Genomic DNA, 18,894 nt, shown 5'->3' on the forward strand with positions numbered 1-18,894 from the left:
AATAATTACCAGTGGTGGCAAAAAGTGGCTCATTTCAGTGTGGCAGAACAACCTGTGCTACAACAACCTACTGTTTGTTTGGAAACGTCAGTTAAAGGCCAGGCTGGTTATGTTACAGTGGTAGCAATTAAGCCTGAACAGGATCCAAGATTAAAGTAATTTGCAATGATATCTTTAATCTGGAGCCAGTTTCTGTTAAACTGCAATGCGTTCAAACAACTTGGGCTGTTAAAGGAATATTAGACTTTTCAACAAACTAAATTTTCCAGGCAAAAACATCTCTGAATCACAGAGCAGTAAATTAACTAGAGTAGGAAAGATGAGGGTAAAGGTAACCAAACAGCTTTTCAGCAGAAACACCTCATACCTACTTTCTAGCATGGCGGTAGAAGGGTGATGATTTGGGCTTGTTTTGCAGCTACAGGTCTTAGTCACCTTGCAATCACAGTCGACCATGAACTCCTCTCTGTACTAGATTATTCTAAATGCAAATCATAATGTGTCTGAGAGCTGAAGGTTGGTTTAAATTGGTTTGTCCCAACAATACAATGACGCAAAGCAGACCGCTGAATCTACAGCATAAAAGAATCAAGGTTTTGGAATGGCCTAGTCAAAGTTCAAACCTCAACCCAGTTAAAATACTGTGGTGGGGCCTTAAGTGAACAGAACATAAGTGGATGCCCAAAAACCTCATTAGAGGGAAGCAGTGTTGTAAAGAAGAATGGGACAATTCTTTGTTTTGTCACCAATCCCTGCTCCTCTACTGACAGCAGCACTAATACTAATATGACAGCAGCACTAACTTACCATAGCAAAGCTTTTTAGAATCATGACAGAAAGTCAAACTTCAGTCTTCAAATCCTGTGTTGGGTCTGTGATAGACTAGTGATAGATACATTTGTTGTCAAATGTCCCTACAGGATGAGCAGTTATAGAAAGGGGATGGATGAAATTGATAGAGTACATTCCATATCAAATTTTTCTAGTTTGTGTTGTGAGCTGTAACAAATCTTATAAAAAGCATGTTGGCTGTGTGAGAATAAAAGTCATAACACAACGCTTGTGGCAATAAATCACTTGCATGCCATCCAGACCTTCTCATTACAACTCTGAGTCATACAGAAACTGCAGGTGAGCTCACTAGTGTGAATACATCTGCTGCATGTTTGTGTGTGCAGTTTGATGGGTCTGAAAACATATTTAGTATAGACACACTGTTTTATTAATGTGACTTTTTTTGTGTGTCCATGTATAAGTATCATTTATGACATACAGTATTAAGGGCTTGTCAGCAAATAATAGTCCATTAGGTGAACTTCAGAATACATGACAGAAGGACCTACCTATAACACAAATGCAATGGATTTTGAATTGGCAGTATTTTTGGCTGATCACCCAAAGGAAGTGAATTCCCCAAAAGATGTTTAAATTTTGGTATATGCAGATTCAGCAAATCACGATAAGGTCAGACCCACAAAACTCGCCTAATTTTCAAAATGTATTATTTCAATTTGTAGATGAGCTAACACATTATGTTCTCATCCAGTTTTTCCCTGGGTGGCTAAAAGAAGACATGCTATGACACGTCAATGTTTTTGAAGTTAGCTTTTGGGTGTAGAAGGGAACCTCTCCTTAACCAATGTCTGACACTGATTGAGATAGATTGTATCGAGGGAAGGAAGGATAGAGAGACGTGACGCAATGGTACAGACCTATAGGCTACACATAGTGGGGAGGGTGTGTCTGGGAAATGGAGTTGTTTTAACATCAAAGATAACCCCACTCAAACATCTGTGAAGACCTCACATTAGGTCGGGAAACACTGCACTTCATCATTGGCTCTTCCTGTTTGGCTGAAGCCTTATCATTGAAGTCAATGTTAAACACTGATGCACACTTCTGCAAATCAAGTCAACGTCGCCCTGGCCCCAAAGGCTAAAAAAGCGAGCTCTGACAAATAAAGACAATGTTTTTTTTGTTGTTGTTTTTTTATATATATTAATTTTTATTTTACTTAAGCCAATAATTGATTAGTATTATCTTGTGACCATAAATTTGTGTTGTGTATATACACAGGAATAAAGAATAGAATGCAGTTTTTATGGACAAATCGGTGTCGGTCTTTGTGCTGAGCTAAATTATGTTCACCAGGTACTGGATTCAGCAGTTAGATGTCATGTGGTTGTCACACAATGCATGTCTGACACCACGGTGTCTGAGGACTATATAATGTAAAACTTTCCCCAACTGCTTCTGTATAACTAATAATACAAATCATAATATTTTGTATTAAAGTAGAAGGGAAGTATGTTTTTGTTTTTTGTTTTTTCACCTAGGTCACTGTGATGAGCAAAAGGCCGCGCTGCCGAGCCAAATCAGTGAAGGAAATGAGAGAGAAAATGTATCGGCATCTTCAGAACAAGAAAAAAACACTGAGAAAGGTGAATACATCTATGCACATATACATGTTTAGCATGATCATGTTCTGTTTTAATGTGTGTCATTACATTAGTCTATACAGGTTTGGAGCTCTCACATCCATATCTCTTAGCTTGATTAGTGGTCCTCACTAATGCAGGAGATAAGCTGTCAGTAGTAATAAATCACCATCAATTCAGCAGGTTCTACAAAAGGGGTATTCATATGCAGAAAGCTGACAAGTACAAGCCTGCCAAATGGTCCCATTAAATCACAATTCTGTTGCAAGACAGTCCATGTTAATATTTACCTGAACTGCTTTTCACTGGATAGCTTAGCGACTTAAGACTTTAAACAATACTTTAGCAGAGGCAAGTGCCAGAGTAAATCCCCATTCCCCAAACATACTGTTATACTACTGTTATACTTCCCCAAGTTAACGAATATTTTTTTTAAAACAGGACTCTAGCTCTTTTACTACTTTGTAGATAACGCACCGCTCCTTTCAGAACTTATTTGCTTACTTTAAATCTTTTAAATTAGGTAAATTAATTAAATGAAATTATCAAGAAATTCTTTAAATGCTTATTCTTCATCACAGAATTTTGCACATACATTTAGGATAGCGATCATTTGACTTTTCATCTAGTGCAGCCTTCAGGTCAACATTAGTTTGTTATTCCCTTTAACCTCAGGTTTACTTGTAGATTTAACATGGTAGCATGTTTACATTAGCCTGATTTTGAAGCCCTCTCATGCCGGAAGATGGAATAATAGTTGATACAAGGGGGTAGAGAGCGAGCAACTGTAGGTAGCTACAGGAAAGATTTAGATTTATGATTTTGATTTTGATAATTAGAGTAGATGCAGTATTTGCTTTGAGGATGCTGATGGAGAAGTACAGAGAAGGTCATAGGGAGTTGACAGGGTGCCGAGAGAGGAGCTGTGGTATTGTATGAGGAATCTGGAGTGGGAGAGAAGTATGTTAGAGTGGTGCAGGACATGTATGAGAGCTGTAAGACAGTGGTAAGGTGTGCTGTAGGTGTGAAAGAGGAGTTCAAGGTGGAGGTGGGTCTGCATCAAGGATCAGCTCTGAGCCCCTTCTTGTTTGCTCTGGTGATGGACAGGCTGACAGATGAGGTTAGACAGGAATCTCCATGGACTATGATGTTTGCAGATGACATTGTGATTTGTAGTGAGAGCAGGGAGCAAGTGGAGGAAAATCTAGAGAGGTGGAGGTTTGCTCTGGAAAACAGAGGATTGAAATTTAGCCGCAGAAAGACAGAATACATGTGTGTGAATGAGAGGGACCCAAGTGGAACAGTGAGGTTAAAGGGAGCAGAGGTGAAGAGGGTGCAGGACTTTAAGTACTTAGGGTCAACGGTTCAGAGCAATAGAGAGTGTGGAAAAGAGGTGGTGGCAGGTGAAGAAAAGTGTCAGGTGTGTTTTGTGATGAAAGAATATTATCAAGAATGAAAGGAAAGGTCTTTAAGACGGTGGTGAGACCAGCAATGTTGTACAGCTTAGAGACAGTGGCACTGAAGACATGAGGCAGAGCTGGAGGTAGCAGAGCTTAAGATGTTGAGGTTCTCTTTGGGAGGGACGAGAATGGACAGGATCAGGAATGAATACATCAGAGGGACAGCTCATGTTAGATGTTTTGGAGATAAAGAGAGGAGAGATTGAGGTGGTTTGGACATGTTCAGAGGAGAGCTTGTGAATATATCGGTAGAAAGATGCTGAGGTTGGAGCTGCCAGACAGGAGGTCTAAAGGAAGACCAAAGAGGAGATTTATGGATGTAATGAGAGAGGACATAAGGTTAGGTGGCTAGTGTGAGAGAGGAAGATGCAGAGGATGGAGTTAGATGGAGGCACATGATTCGCTGTGGCAACCCCTGAAAGGGAGCAGCTGAAAGGAAATAAGAAGTAGATTTAATTTATTGGCAAACAAATGTGTTTACGTTTTTTCATTTATGTTTGTTAAAATGTTCATTAATGTAAAATGGAGTGACAGTGAGGAAAACACAGGCAGTAAATAAAAAGAACTGGAGTTACATGCAGGCAGGTTAAAATGTAATTTTTGCTTTGTCTTGACTAAGAGCCTGTCATTCAATTGCTGTGTTTTTTTTTCATTCACCAGGTTTACATACACTTAAAGCTAAATATGCAACTAAAGCTAATGACAGTATGAGAAACTAAATCAATACATTCTGCTCAATGCAGCCTTCCCTCTCCCTTCTTGGCTGTGCTGTTTTACTTTTCTGCTACACTTTGTTCAGCACTTCATAATGAAATGACTGAACAAGAATGCACCGAAACATACTAATGAAGCTGAAGTTAGTTAGAAAGTTGGGGCTTGCTCTTCACATTATGATATGTTTTAGAGTATAATTCTACTATTTATTTATTTTTTTAATTCTTTTATTAGATTTCTCCTGAGCAATGCTGATTTCTCTGCCATATACTCTCACTGGCCACTCCCGTACAATGTTATGCAATCCAATACAGCAGTGAAGTGGTTAGTGGAGTTATACTGTGCATTATAAGAAGAGGTGGTTCTGCTACTTTGGCCACCTCATTCATTTTAAAAAGAAGAATACAGGTAGGATTCCATTAAATTTTAAGGGTGTAACTAATAAAGTGGCCAGTGAGTGTACATGTAACTACGTATCTGATCTGCTTTTTCAAACGGCACATGTGCAGGACAAAGAGCTGCAGACAGTGAAAGTTGTGGAGTCTCTGGAAAAATGGACAGAGACTCCAATCCACACACAGAGCAATAAGTCATTTTTTTGGAACTAGGTTCACCCAAAGTCCATCTAACAGGGAAACTAAAAGTGCCCTCTAGAAGTCTAAATAAGCTGTTTTCCTCTGCGTATTGTTTTCACTAATAAAAAGGAGCTCTGTTATGTCTCTTTCTGCACTGTTTGCTCTGACTCACAAAAACACACACACACACATACTTGTATACTGAGCATACTCTGAATGCAGACAAAGTTAATGTGATCTGCCAGTGATTTTGAACTTCGCAAAGAATTAGCAAATGTATCCTAAAAAACTGGTATTACATGTCTCCATTTAAGTGTCATATTATCAAAACGCTTATGTGTATCAGGAGTTTTTAACACACAATACATGCAAATCACTGTTAAAATCTTATGCATTCCTTGTGTTTTAAAAATGAGAGGTGAGAGAGCTGGGTTCAGAACCTGTGCCTGATTGTATGCATGAGTGTGTCTGCACACAAACACGGGCAGGACATTGTATAAGTGGGTCTTTGTGTTCACAGCTTGCCTAAGCAGGCAAATTCTGCCCCCTGAGTAAATATGGTGAGCCACTGATAACATTCATTTGTGAATAACAAGGACACATTCACACACTGAAATGTGTGGGTGTGGGTGTACACAAGCACACGTGCATACACATAAACATTTCAGGGGTATGTCTGAAATGACAACTTATTATGAATGTGATGCATTCTTATCACCTTAAATAACATTATCTATTCTATATTAAGAGGGCTTTAAAAACTCTGTTTTTCTTCTCTCTTTTTTTTTGTTTTTTTTTTTACAACAGACTCAGTTACTGGTGCTGTAAGTGTGTTTAGCCGGGTGATGAGTCTGGCCCAGCGTTACCTGTTGGAGCCTATGAGTCGACAAAGAGTTGAAGAGAGGAGTTCACATACACAAGCTAAAACTAGACAGCGTAGTCCTACACGTGGAAGATGTTTCAGGAGTCGGACCTCGATTACACTGACACAATCTCAGGTAAAGCAAAAATGAAAAGAAAAGAAAGGTAAATGAAAATAGAAGCACAAAGTGTTCTATGTTTGCTAAATTTGGTATTGGTGTTGGGGATTTTATTTCAAAACCCATATCTTCCATTTAGTTGAAAATTATTACTAATATGTAGATCATCTCTGCATATGTGGTGCAAAATAAAAATGGAAACCTTCTTATGTGGAAAGTATGAAAGGCCAGAAATTTGAAAATCATATCTACAATTTTAATGTCAGAGGGGCCTGGTGGATCAGGGGTAGAGCATTGGGTTGGGTTGCAGAAGGCTACAGGTTTGAATCCCTAATCCACCAGGTGTGGTCCCACCCATACACTTAGGGCCACCTTGGTGCTGGTCCCGAACCATGATAATATGGGAGGGTTGTGGCAGGAAGGTAAAAAATTTGTGCCAAATTAACATGTGGAACACGTTCCTCTGTGGCGACCCCTGAGGGGACAAGCTAAAAGTCTTTGATTTTTGATTTACAATTTTAATTTCCCAATAATAATAAAACCAAATTTCAGATGGATTAGTGGCAATACCCATAGATGTATTATGAGAATTCCAAGCTATTGTCTTCCTACATAGTTCCACATAGTGTTTTTGTGGGAGAGGAATACTGTGCTAAGAGTTACAATAAGCCTCGTTTACAAGTCAGTGTACCATTGAAATAATAGCTGTTATTTTAATGTAATAATGTTACATATTGGGGTTTTAAAATGCTAAACCGAAAGACTTTGGCTGCAGCTTTGTTATGTCATCTATTCATGTCCTTACACTCTTAAAGAAATTTTAGGAAATAACTTTTACAATTTCTTGCAGTTCGGTGTAGTAGTTGGTTAGATAATAAAGAAAAGGCTTATGGTCAGTCAGCACAATGCTACAGCTAGCAGTCAGTTAGGTCATTTGTCAAACACAAACACAGATGGCAACCGGAAGCACCAGCAAGACAGCAACTTTTTATAAAAGGAGCAATTTGCATATAAACAGATGTAAAATAAATAATTACAAAAGTGTAGGTGAATTAACTTTTAAAAAGCAACAGCAAAGCTAACTAAAACTGAAGACAAGACTGTAATTACTATTTGTCACTTGGTTGCGACACAAATGTCTGTGGCAAATGACAAACCTGATTGTTAAGAATAACCATAAGGTACTGGGTCTTAATACTAAAGACTAGAATTTTTACACAACACACACTTATCAACTGTCTTTGCCAACTGTCCGCACCGACTGAGCAAGACTGGAACAGAGGAGTTCAATCAGTTGTCAGAACCAAATCACATTTATAATTGCCCTATAGTTGATATGTCTGTGCCCACCTTTAGACTGGGGACATAACTATCTGTTGGTTAGATATAGTGGTAACAAGAGAAGTGGTATAATAGCTGCAGTTTATATTATACACTGGTCTGTACTTACTGCCATGTGGAGACTGGCTCATACTCACACTCTTTAACAGTATGAGCTTTTCTTTAGTCAGTAACAAAATCAGCATCCACTAAGAGCCAGATCACTAAACGTCTGAAACAAAGGACTGAGTGTCTGACGTTGAGTTTCAGCAGCTCCATTCAGAAGCTAAATCATTCTGCTAAAACCAGACTAGACAGCAAGGCCCACTAAGTTGGCATTTGAAAACACTTTCACACGACAGGTTTTATTTCTTTTCTAAAGGTTTAGATTATGTAGCACTTGAGAACAAGGTTTTGTGAACATTTAAGCTGAAGTGTTTTTTGTTGTCATTTCCAGCACAGTAGCAGCTTCAGTACAGAGAAAGTGAGTCAATTTGACCTGGTAGAAGCACAGTAAGTTGTAATGTATCTAATAGTCCCAGTAATTAGATCTGTTTTTAAGGCCCTTTAAAGCAGAATTATTTTGTTTGTGCCGCAATACAATAAGTGAAAACATCACATCCAGCAGCCCAGCTTGTTTTACTATAAACCATCAAAGAATGTTGCCTATAAAGATGTAGCTTTTCTACAGTTGCACGGTTTATCAATAGTAAAAAGATATTGCTTATTCTTGAACTACTGTGGAAGCTTGTTCTAAATGTTTTAAAAGTTCATTATTGCATTACTGTGCTATAACATTCATAAGATTGTGACAAATGGACAGTCGTTATGTGATGTCACTTTGATTCTTTGGAACGAAAAAGTTCAACAATTTTCTCCTTAAAACTTGTAACTTGACTAAATCACTCACTAGTAATAAAACCTCTGTTTGTTGCTAATGCCCTCAGTTTGTGTGCACTAATTAGTAACCCATTCCTATGGGTTGTCATCTAAATATATTTTTTATATCACATGACTCTTCTGGGGTTCAATAAAAGTTGTACCATGACGTGATTCAGTTAGCATGCCTTATTTGATATTGCATGGTGTCATGGTTACCCATCTATATATTGCAATGACAATGCTGACACATTGTATCTTGCAGTCGTAATAACTGAGTATGGGACAAGATAAAAAACAATTATATATGTAAATAACTTGTCAGAGACACTGAAACATAAAAACGAAATAAAATGAGAACAGAAAGAAATTTAAAAGCTGTATCGCTAAAACAAATCAAGGGCTGCGAGAGGATAACATTAGCTATAATAAGATAATGGAAATGTAAAAATTATTGCAGTAGGTTCAGAGAATATGACTCAGGTTTTGTTATGATTTAGCCTTACAGCAGACAAAATTTTTTTTGAGGCTCAGTTTTGGCACCACGATAAAAACATTGGTTGAAGATGTGAGACTTTGCTTCCTTTTATCATCTAGGCAATGCCATTTTTATATATCTTTTTCCTGTGACCCATTCCTGTGATCGCTTTATTTTTGAATTAAGAAATAAATAGTTTCTCCCGCCCCTCCCTCTGTTACATTATATCAATACATCAGGGACTGTCTGTTAACAGAGATGTGAATTGAGCATTGCCCAAGGGATGTTTGGCTTGGGATTGTTCTGAATATATATATACTGTAGCTGTTTATTGCAATGACAGACACAAAACTTTGACAAAACATATTTTGTAGAATTTCAAGTCGGCCTATTAAGTGTAGCTTTAATTTGCCAATATTCTCACCCTTCAGCAGTCTTTTGTTGATACTGGTTAACAATACGGACTGTGGGGATGGAGGGGTGGAGACTGGCTCAGGCTGGGGCAGCAGTCCAGGTAGATTTCTGTCTAGTTAGATAGAAATCAACCTTCTCTCCTCTCTCTTGCAGCTGCAAGGCCTGTGCAATTAATTGAATTCTGATTTTAATGACGACCATGGCCTCCAACAAATATCAAAACGAAATATACAAAAGATACAATGATTATTTTGCCTCTGTCTGTTAGTGATCTTGTTTTGTCTTTTTTTATAAATCCAGCGCAACCTTTACAGCTGTAAGTTTTCACCCCATTGAAACAGATGTTACAGTAAACATTAGATTCTGAGGCTTGTAATTAGTTTGAGAGAACTAGTTAGCTTAGGGTTGGTTTAGAGTAAACCAATACACCATAGTGCAGTGCCTGACAGAGATTGGTGCTTGTTCAAAATTAAATTAACGCAAAGTGTTCGAAGATTAATAGACCTAGGCTGTCATATTTTATTTCTTGTGGTCTTAATAATGTCATGAAAGTTTTGATTTTAACCACTTTGTGTACTTACAGTTGGTTAACCCGTGATGATACATTACCATTTATTAGTTAATAATATTATTATAAAAAATATATTTAATATTAAAACCACCATGTGAATTAGTGTTGTGGCTGATCAGTGTTTATCTATTTAAAGTTAAAAAAAAAATTTACTTTTTAAAATGTATTAATCAATCAAGTTAAATAATCACAATAGCCCTAACAGCTGATTTACCCTTCTTGTGTTTTCTCTGTGTTCAGATCAAATCCAGGAAGCAAAGCCAACACAAAGGTGGAGCCCACCAGCTGGTAGTGCAGGGAAGCAATGGTGATGTTAACGTGGCCCCTGTCACTGAGACGGATACTGCTGATTGTGCAAAATCTGACAGGTGAGTACAAAGCTTTAAAATTTCAGATAAACATGGTATGTCTTTACTCATGCCTGTCAAGCCTTCACAACGTTTGTTTTTTAACAATTCAATTTGTATTTGGACACTTTCTGTACACATAAATGGTTCACTGTTTCTCTAGTCTTTGTAAAATCTATATAGCCGTCAGACAAAATAAAATTGACACCAAAAGATTATATTGCAGCCAGATACATTCTTCAAATCTTTGTGCTAACGTGCGAAATGCTTTACTTTTCTTACACTATAACTGCTGCTGTACGTACTAGTGTCGGCCTTCAATTCTCACTCAATCCCCCATCGGTTTAATATTCCCCCCTCAGCAATATCATTAGCTGCAAGTTACCCCTTGCATCTGTGTAACATTGTAACAAACTGGAATCTGAGATTATAATTTTGTCCTAAGGGTTTTTTGTTAGTCAGCAGCCTGTTGATCATCAGTTCCTTTTTATAGCTAAATGTGCTCACATTTGTAGTTCTCTTCATTTTATTGTGCTTATTCCTCACTTTTCTTTCTTTCTTTTTGGGAATTTGCTCATAGATATTTTCACAGACAAACATAAATGAAAGTGTATGCCACCAAATTACCTTTAAAAGAAGCTACAATTGAAATTATGACACGTGTGGCAGCACAAAGTTTCTGTTCGTAGCTTTAGTTAATTTTGCTAAAAACATGCATGGCACAAGGAGAACATATCTGTGACAATCTGTTGCCATGTTCCTTAAATGCTGTTTTTGCAGTACAGCTTACAGTATTTTCATGGCTCTTTAAATACAGATTGTTACAGGCTGGAGTCAGGTAATTTGCAAAAAAACAGCTGGTCTTCCAGTACACTTAGAATTTCACAGTAGTTTTCTAATCCTCTCATTGTGATGTTGTCTGACAGGCACACGGCTCACAACAAAGCCTGGGTCAGTCTAGTGTTAGAGGTGTGTGTGTGTGTGTGAGAGAGAGAGTGCTCTCCTCTGTGTGTATACATGCGTGTTCCATGCATACTTCTCATTCCTTACAGCTTTAGTCTTTTTGTCAAGTAGTTTAGGTTCTTTTAAGTGTGCTGTGGGTCACCAAGGGTCATCAAGGGTCACCAGAAGGATTATTGTAATTAGGTGGGAAATTACTGGTAGAGGATGGAGTGGACAATGCTCTCCGCCAGGTGTGCAAAACTCATGAGAGTTCAACAAATATAAAACTAAGACCGTTTTCAAAACAAATCAGTAAGAGATGAAACACTACAGAGAGGGAGAAGTAGTCAAAAACACAGAATTGAAATCTGATTGATCCATATTTTACAAGTTATGTCTAAATTAGTGTTTATTGCCCTATTGAGACTGCCATCATGACCTTTTCATTTATTTTAAACCTTTGGACTAATTCCAAAGTTAACCATCTGCAAGGGCCTAAGGTCATAGAAGATTTCTGGGCAGAGTGAGAAGGACCACCCTATCATGAAATGTAAATGTTAAGAAAAATACCAGCGACGAAAATGTATATTTAAATGAATTTAATTACAATTAAAAAAGAAAAAACAGAGAAAATATCATGGTAGAGACATGTTGACGATCTGTCTGTCAATAAACTGTATACCAATTAGTTTGTAAATAAAATCTATGCAAACATAAATATGAAAACTGTATTTGTTCATAATAGTGTTTCTATCCATTCCTTCCAGGCATTTAAAAATTTAAAACATGTCTTGTCCTACATTACCAATTTATGTGGCTTTTTTGATGAACAGGAAGGATTATGCCCCAATAGGCAGATCTCATATTCGGTTAATATTTAATTTGGCTTGTAAAATTTAAATTTTTATTTCCATGCTTTTTGGATGAATACATACAGCAGTTGTATCTCTATTAGTATCTCTATTTTATCCTATATAGTATCAGTATTCCTGTGTTGGACATGACTTGAGAACTAAAAGCGAACATAAAAGAAAATAATCATGTGAAAGCCTGAGATCATATCAGATTGTTAAGTAGGTCATGCTTTGAAGGGTCAAAGTTCAGGGGTTTGTGCCCTCATTTAGCCTTAAGGGTCACACCAGTTGAATACCATGGCCACTTGACATTATACCATGACCGTGTGACATATCTCTTCCTAAACTGTATTGTCTATACATGTCGGCTCTGCCTATTTTTTTGTCTGTGGGGAATTCATAATTTAGACATGTTGAATTTGAGAAGAAACTGGTAGACAAAACATAACGCGGGGCAAAGACAATAGTAGGAATGTTCTGCGTTCCTTTGTGGCATTTGTCTCTCAGAATACCTCCTGCTCCCCTGCCTGCCTCAGCAGGTTCATATGCACCCTATACAAGTTGATAATTTGGCACTTGATAGCTTGTTTCTTCAGGTCAAGACCCCAAATCTGTCGTAGGGTTTCTTTATGTTATATAAACCTTTGAAGTTCCCGTATGACAATCATTTCAGCATGAAGAAATATGTTTCCCTTTCATGTTAACCCCTCAGCATTAGGTTACAAACTTAGACATTATATTATACATTACATAGATAAGTGTCATGTGGTAAAACCGGTGATGGGGATGCTACTTTGAAAGTTTATCCTTACAAGCTACCACTTGTTGCAAAGATTGAGTTTTTGGCATAAGGCATATACTTTAGTGTCCCCTGGAAACATTGCTATGACAGTTGTATACAACTGTTCCAGGGGACACTAAAAAGTGAAGGACATTTAGATTTGTTAATGTATTTTTAGTTGCTGCCGGGGTCATTTCTGTTGTGTTGTGGCTTTTGCAACGCTTTTCTAAAGTTGGTTGTGTTGTCAAATTGGTGAAGATGTTTTTGTATATTTGCTTTTGATTTGTCAGTTTGCATGTGTTTGCTCAAATTGCAGTGCTTTGAGCTTTCAGTGGCACTGTATTTCTAGACCAAAAATTATAAATGTTTTTTTTAGGGCTGAAAATTGTAGTTTTAGTAGTAACTACACAAAAACATCACTAAAGTAATTTAAGTACTTGAATGCAAACATTAATGTAGCTACACTACCAGCAAACTAATGCAAAATGTAAACTGCTAGTTTAATTTTATATACTTCATTTACAATCCAGCACTGGTTAGATGATTGGTTGGATATTCTTAAATTAATGCAGTATCTAAGAAGGTGCAATTAAAGCTTGTACATTTAATATAGTATATTCCATACATTTAAAATGTTTACAGTAGTGCTGTATGCTCCTGTTTCAAATTCAAATTTTTTTACCTCCCACCCTGTACACCAATCCTTCCTCCTTAAGACAGTAGTCACTATGCTGGTATATTTGTTAGGCCTGCACCTAACGATAAAGACCTATCTCAACACTGTTAACACGGACTTGATGGAGGAGATGATGGAGAGAAACATCATTTTCCTCTTATTCTGGGATTACTTATTAATCTCTATTAAGATGTCTACTTCAATTCATGAATATGACTTTCATTTGCACAGTTATTCAAGTTTACTGTAAATTTGTGTTTATTTTTTTTTTGGTTGTTTGTTTTATTTTTCCAGACCAGAATTTTCCTTGAAGAGGGCAGAGACAGGACCTTCTATCAAAGTGGCCCGTTCTCGTAATAACCATACCATCATTCAGCCAATCAGAGTCAAGTCCCTCCGTCTTCTAAGAAGCAAAAAGAATTCATTAAACCAGAACCTTCCCTCCTCCTCCATCTTCCCTTCATCGCTCCGTTCTGCTACTCTGCCTCCATCCTGCTCCATGCCATCATCATGTGCTCCTCAGAACAGGGAACAACACAACCAGGATGACACTCCCAGAGCTGCTCTTATTAAGTAAGTTATCAGAGCCTCAAATTCATATACTATATCAGCACTGTCAGATGGCTGGACTAAGAGCTTTATGAACTACCTAAACCTTGCATCACACTGTCAAAATTTCAGAACAAGCCAAGTAGACTGGTATTCATCCAACTGCTCTATCCATCTGTGTCTATCCCCCCACCTTATTTCAGCTGTTTATTTCCACATCTCAGATTTGGAGAATGGGAATAAGAGCTTCTTTTAATGTTCTGGGTGTACTTTAAGTACCCACAAAGCCAGAGGGCATAAATTAACAACATTAACTTTAAATTAACAACATTAATTCCAATACTAATCTTATCGAAAACTCCAATCAGTGGGACTAAACAAATTCACCTAGATTATACAGTGTAGTTAAACACTTTAGGGGATATGTGACTTTATTCATTGAACCTTAAATGCTTGAGCTGCATGTTAATTTGTGGATTGCTCTGATCAGTTTAAGGCCCAAACAACAAAATATTTAAACTGCAGGTGTTATATGAAAAAATACAAATCCGCTACATAGTTATGCGAATTGAGTGTAAAGGCATGTCAGTTGTATATTAGCCCATTTCATAGTGACTGTAATTTGACCTTGTCTGTGTTTGTTTTTACTTCTAGTTCAGCCGTGAACTAACTGTGCTGTTGTCATCTTGTTAAATACAAGGATTTAATATGAATAATATCAACATTAATGCTTGACTTAGGAGAAAGAAGCTGGCTTGTTATGATTATGGTGAAAGCACGCGTGTCTATGGCTGTTTATTTCAGAAATACAGAAAAGCATTTTTGTCCACAATTATACACCATACACAAAGCTGATTTGTGGCTTCACTCATAGGTTTGCATTAGAGCCAGTATCAAAGCCAGTCCTTTTTTTCCTTTACACTTGGAGGCAGGACCTGCCAAATAAGGAGTTCAGGGTGTTGGCTGCATTGCCGCATTTCCCTCCAGCCATCCACTTTATTACAAAATGTAGTTATATTCTGCTAACTGATTTCAGCTACCTTTTTAAGAAACTAAGTCATATTTGGTCAAAGTGATGTCAGTTTCACCTAATGAGCAAAGATAACAACAATGCCACCTGTGCACCATACACAGAACCAGGTATCTTTTGACTATGTATTGTGTATCCCTAATTTGAGTCAAACTAAGTTTAATAATGCTGAACTGTGGCGACAGTCCATAATCAAGAATTTTACTCTTGGTGAAATATTTTGTAACCAACATTGAGGGTCTTGTTAGTGTAAATACTTAACCAGAGCTTTATTAGAAGTCTCTAGAAAAAAAACGTTCATCATATAAACTGAAATTCTGACTCACTGTGAATCCAGATTCTTGTGAGAGCACCAGGCATCCAACTGTCCTTCACACTTGTCAACCAAAACTTCATATTAATAAAGCCCAAACTTTTAAAAGTTACTATCAGTGCACTTATTGAAGAACCTAAAGCAACTAAACTCTAACTAATGTTTTACTTTGTATTTCTAGACAACAGATTACATTCTATAACTGGAATAAGCATGTAGCAGTGGTTACTGGCATTGCAAACTAAAATATGTATGTAGGTGCTTTGGTGTTTACAAAAGTTTACAAAAGTCACTGTAGATTCAGCTTTATTGACAAAGTACGCTTACACATACAAGGAATTGCTTCTGGTCATTGGTAGCTCTTAAGGGCATGTTCTGTAGATAACAAACCCAGACTGTATGACCATTTGAGTTACAGACAAAAAAAACAGATACAGACAACCTAAGATTGACAAAACGTCTTTGGTAGATTGACCATCCTCAGCTACCACAGGAAGTGCATCCTCTGCGGAGTCTTTTTAAGGATGGAATTAATGTTGTTCTCCCGCTTCAAGACTTAAGAGATGCTGGAGCTCTAGAACTTAAAGGTTTCAAAAGTTGACAAAGCACTGGTAGATATACCAACCATTAGTAATATAAAAGCAGATCCAGCCTCCTTTTGCTTGCCCTGATTAGTTCTGTTACACCGTCCAATGGTTTTCATGAACGTCTAGGAGCCGCAGTGCGTTGTCCGAGATGAATGAGCTGGGTGAGTTTTCAGTGAAGCAGAGGACAGCAGAACATGCAAAGTCCAGATTTGTCATGTTCGGAGATGGTAGGTCCTACTCACATGATAGGCCGAAAGGACAAAAAAAATCCAATTTGTTGGGCAGGGAGCGAAGACTAGCTAGATGAATTGATTGGCATGTAGTGCAAAATCCACACTGTCACAGCTTGACAAGCTCACAGATACATTTTCCTTGTCTATCTGTCCTACAATATGCATGGAAAAGTGCTGCTCCCCCAACTAAGACTTAAAAACCGGTTTCTGAATCTATGAAGACTGGTGAAGACGATACTGAGTGGATTATTTGATAATATGCAGTTCATCTTTGCTATATGTAATTGACTTTGAGTAGCCAAACACATGCAAACAAAAGCCTCTTTCTTATTTCTTTTGGAATCCTTCAGTTCTTCTTATTTTATCCTTACACAAATGTCCAAACTTTGTCATTTAAGCCGAAAAGTACAAAGTTATTTGCATGAGCCACTGCTTTGCCACGGACTGTGGGGTAGATTTAAAGAGAGCAAAAGAAAGTGTTTCTATCAGGTGACTGCCATTGCATCTTTCTTTCTTTTTGTTTTTATTTTATTTTTGATTTGTTTATTTATTTTTTAGAATTAAGCAAACCATTGTTTCATACAGCCTGATTGTTTTAATATGAATTTATATTGGTATAAATTCTAAAACAAGTATTTTGTAGTAAAATGTAATAGCTATTTCAAAACACTGAAACTTCACAAAGAAGCAAGCGATAACTTGTTTTACATCATCCACTAAATGTCTGGTGGATTTGCTGAATTGTCAAAGTAGGTTGTAATTTAGGACAGCCTAACTTGTAATTAATGAGGTTAAACCCGCCAGATAAGCCCTTTTATTGACAGATGACGGATGTAGAAGAAAGCTGTGGTCAAACTCAAAGTTATTGTGCAAAGCAGTCCAAACCACATCACAAAGAATATCAAGTTTCACACTATCACACAACTAACATGTAAATCTGTGGTAATCTGGTTTGAGGCTTTCCTTGTAGGAAGTGTGCTTATCAGTGGGCCCACTGATCCATGCAAGAGAAACTTTTCTTTCCTTCCCAACAAAATTCCAACTGAGCCGAGTTAAATGTGTTGCTTCAGTAATAATAAATCTTTATTTCCATCTAATGCCAAACATCTGGTCCATGTCCATTCTATATTTCACGAGACAATTTTATACTATATAAAATATATACTATTTTATGACAACACATATCTGTATATAAAATCAAAATTAAAACATCAAATATAACATTAGACATATATTCTGTCTTGTGAAATGTGTTTATGTGCAAAAACACTAAGAACTCAAAAGCACCTACGGTATATTCCAGTAACACAACATTCCCAACCTATATCACCTATATTCACACATTCATCCTCCAACCATAATATACTGTATAATCAAGAAAAGCAAACACACACTCTTGAAAAAGCGTGTGCTGTACAGTATAAAACTTACCAAAGGTGTACCTCCTGGCTCAGCAAAAGACAGAACACCTTTTGATAAAAGTCAGATTCAAATGTACATTAACATACACTTAAACATTTTTACAAATTTACATAGTTTGTCTTACATCAAAATTATTTTGTTTGGCTTCTGCACAAGTCAACAAATACAACTAAGGTACAGTGGATCAATGGGAAGCCTTAGCAAAACAAATGCTGTATGACATGTGCCACATTGTGTAATTGTAACTGCAAACAGACTATATTAAGTTACTTAAATGATTTGTAATAAAAAAAAATTAATACAAATATTTTGGTTTTTCCAATGTACATTGTAACTTTTGTGGGTTACAATGTACATTGGGCAACCTTTGTGGCCCAAACCTTTTATAGAACTGAAAAACTGAATCTTATTTATAGGTATTATTATTGCAGGTACCACGTGCACCTTGGGTGGCAAAGACATTTTTCAGAGGACAAATAGTTTCTTGTATAATTTTCTTTGTTGAAAAACAAACGATTAACCTGTCATCACCTTGATGCTTTTGAAACACTGCTTTTAAATAATTCACTCCTGATAGTCGTCATTGTCTAGTCATAATATTTTCCATCTGGATGTTTTATATTTTAACTTCCAAAACACCAACTTGTGGCTGCCATACTCCACCCTCACATGGACCATAGCCCATTTGCTGAGGGATTACCTGGTTTATACCTGGCTGTAAACACCACTGATAAAAAGATCACACTGAAGCATGTACAGTGTTTTCTTTTTTAACGGGTCTATGAATATGAGTGCATGAGTGACAGACGCCGAGAGAAGTCACCTGACTCGTTGTGTTTTCTATAGCATTTTACAGCCGGGGAGGGAGGGGACACGACAGCACTAAAATAGAACTCTAGTTTCCTGTTTAGTAAGTTACGCACCTTCTGTACAATATGTCCCTCCCAGAATCTCATGGGAGGTATGCACATTTCCACTACTAACAGAGTACTTATAGATGTATGGAAGCCCATGTAAATGTGTATTAATAGAGTAGCTTGTGCCAGAGTCAGTTACTGCTTGTATGTTTGGTAAAGGAAATGCAACTGACATGTACAGGAAGATGAGCTAAGCTTTTCTGCCTTCTCCACCTCAGTGATAGACAGTATCTGCCTGCCAGAGGCCTCACCACACCCAGCCTGAAAATACTTTTACACTTTCTGTGACTTCCCTCATGCACAAGGTCACATCATGGAAAATACAGAGAGAAAAAAGGCTTGTTTGGGATACAAACAGTAAAAGGAATGGTAATATTGATAGATCCAGGTGTCTGTTAATGAACAGTTGCATTA

At 37.2% G+C, this 18,894-nt stretch overlaps 1 protein-coding gene across 2 annotated transcripts in view; it reads left to right on the forward strand.

Annotated features, from left to right (window-relative positions):
* Positions 1 to 18,894, forward strand: part of si:ch211-266k8.4 (uncharacterized) — a 78,077-nt gene that overhangs the window by 32,705 nt on the left and 26,478 nt on the right. For both annotated transcript variants that reach the window (XM_067502605.1, XM_067502606.1), the window contains exons 11-14: positions 2,337 to 2,441; positions 5,995 to 6,185; positions 10,070 to 10,197; positions 13,724 to 14,002. In XM_067502605.1, the coding sequence (XP_067358706.1) occupies positions 2,337 to 2,441; positions 5,995 to 6,185; positions 10,070 to 10,197; positions 13,724 to 14,002 (703 nt within the window). The remainder of the gene's footprint in view (positions 1 to 2,336; positions 2,442 to 5,994; positions 6,186 to 10,069; positions 10,198 to 13,723; positions 14,003 to 18,894) is intronic.

The sequence above is a fragment of the Channa argus genome, chromosome 4 (assembly GCF_033026475.1).
Source record: "Channa argus isolate prfri chromosome 4, Channa argus male v1.0, whole genome shotgun sequence".
NCBI classification, from domain to species: Eukaryota; Metazoa; Chordata; class Actinopteri; order Anabantiformes; family Channidae; genus Channa; species Channa argus.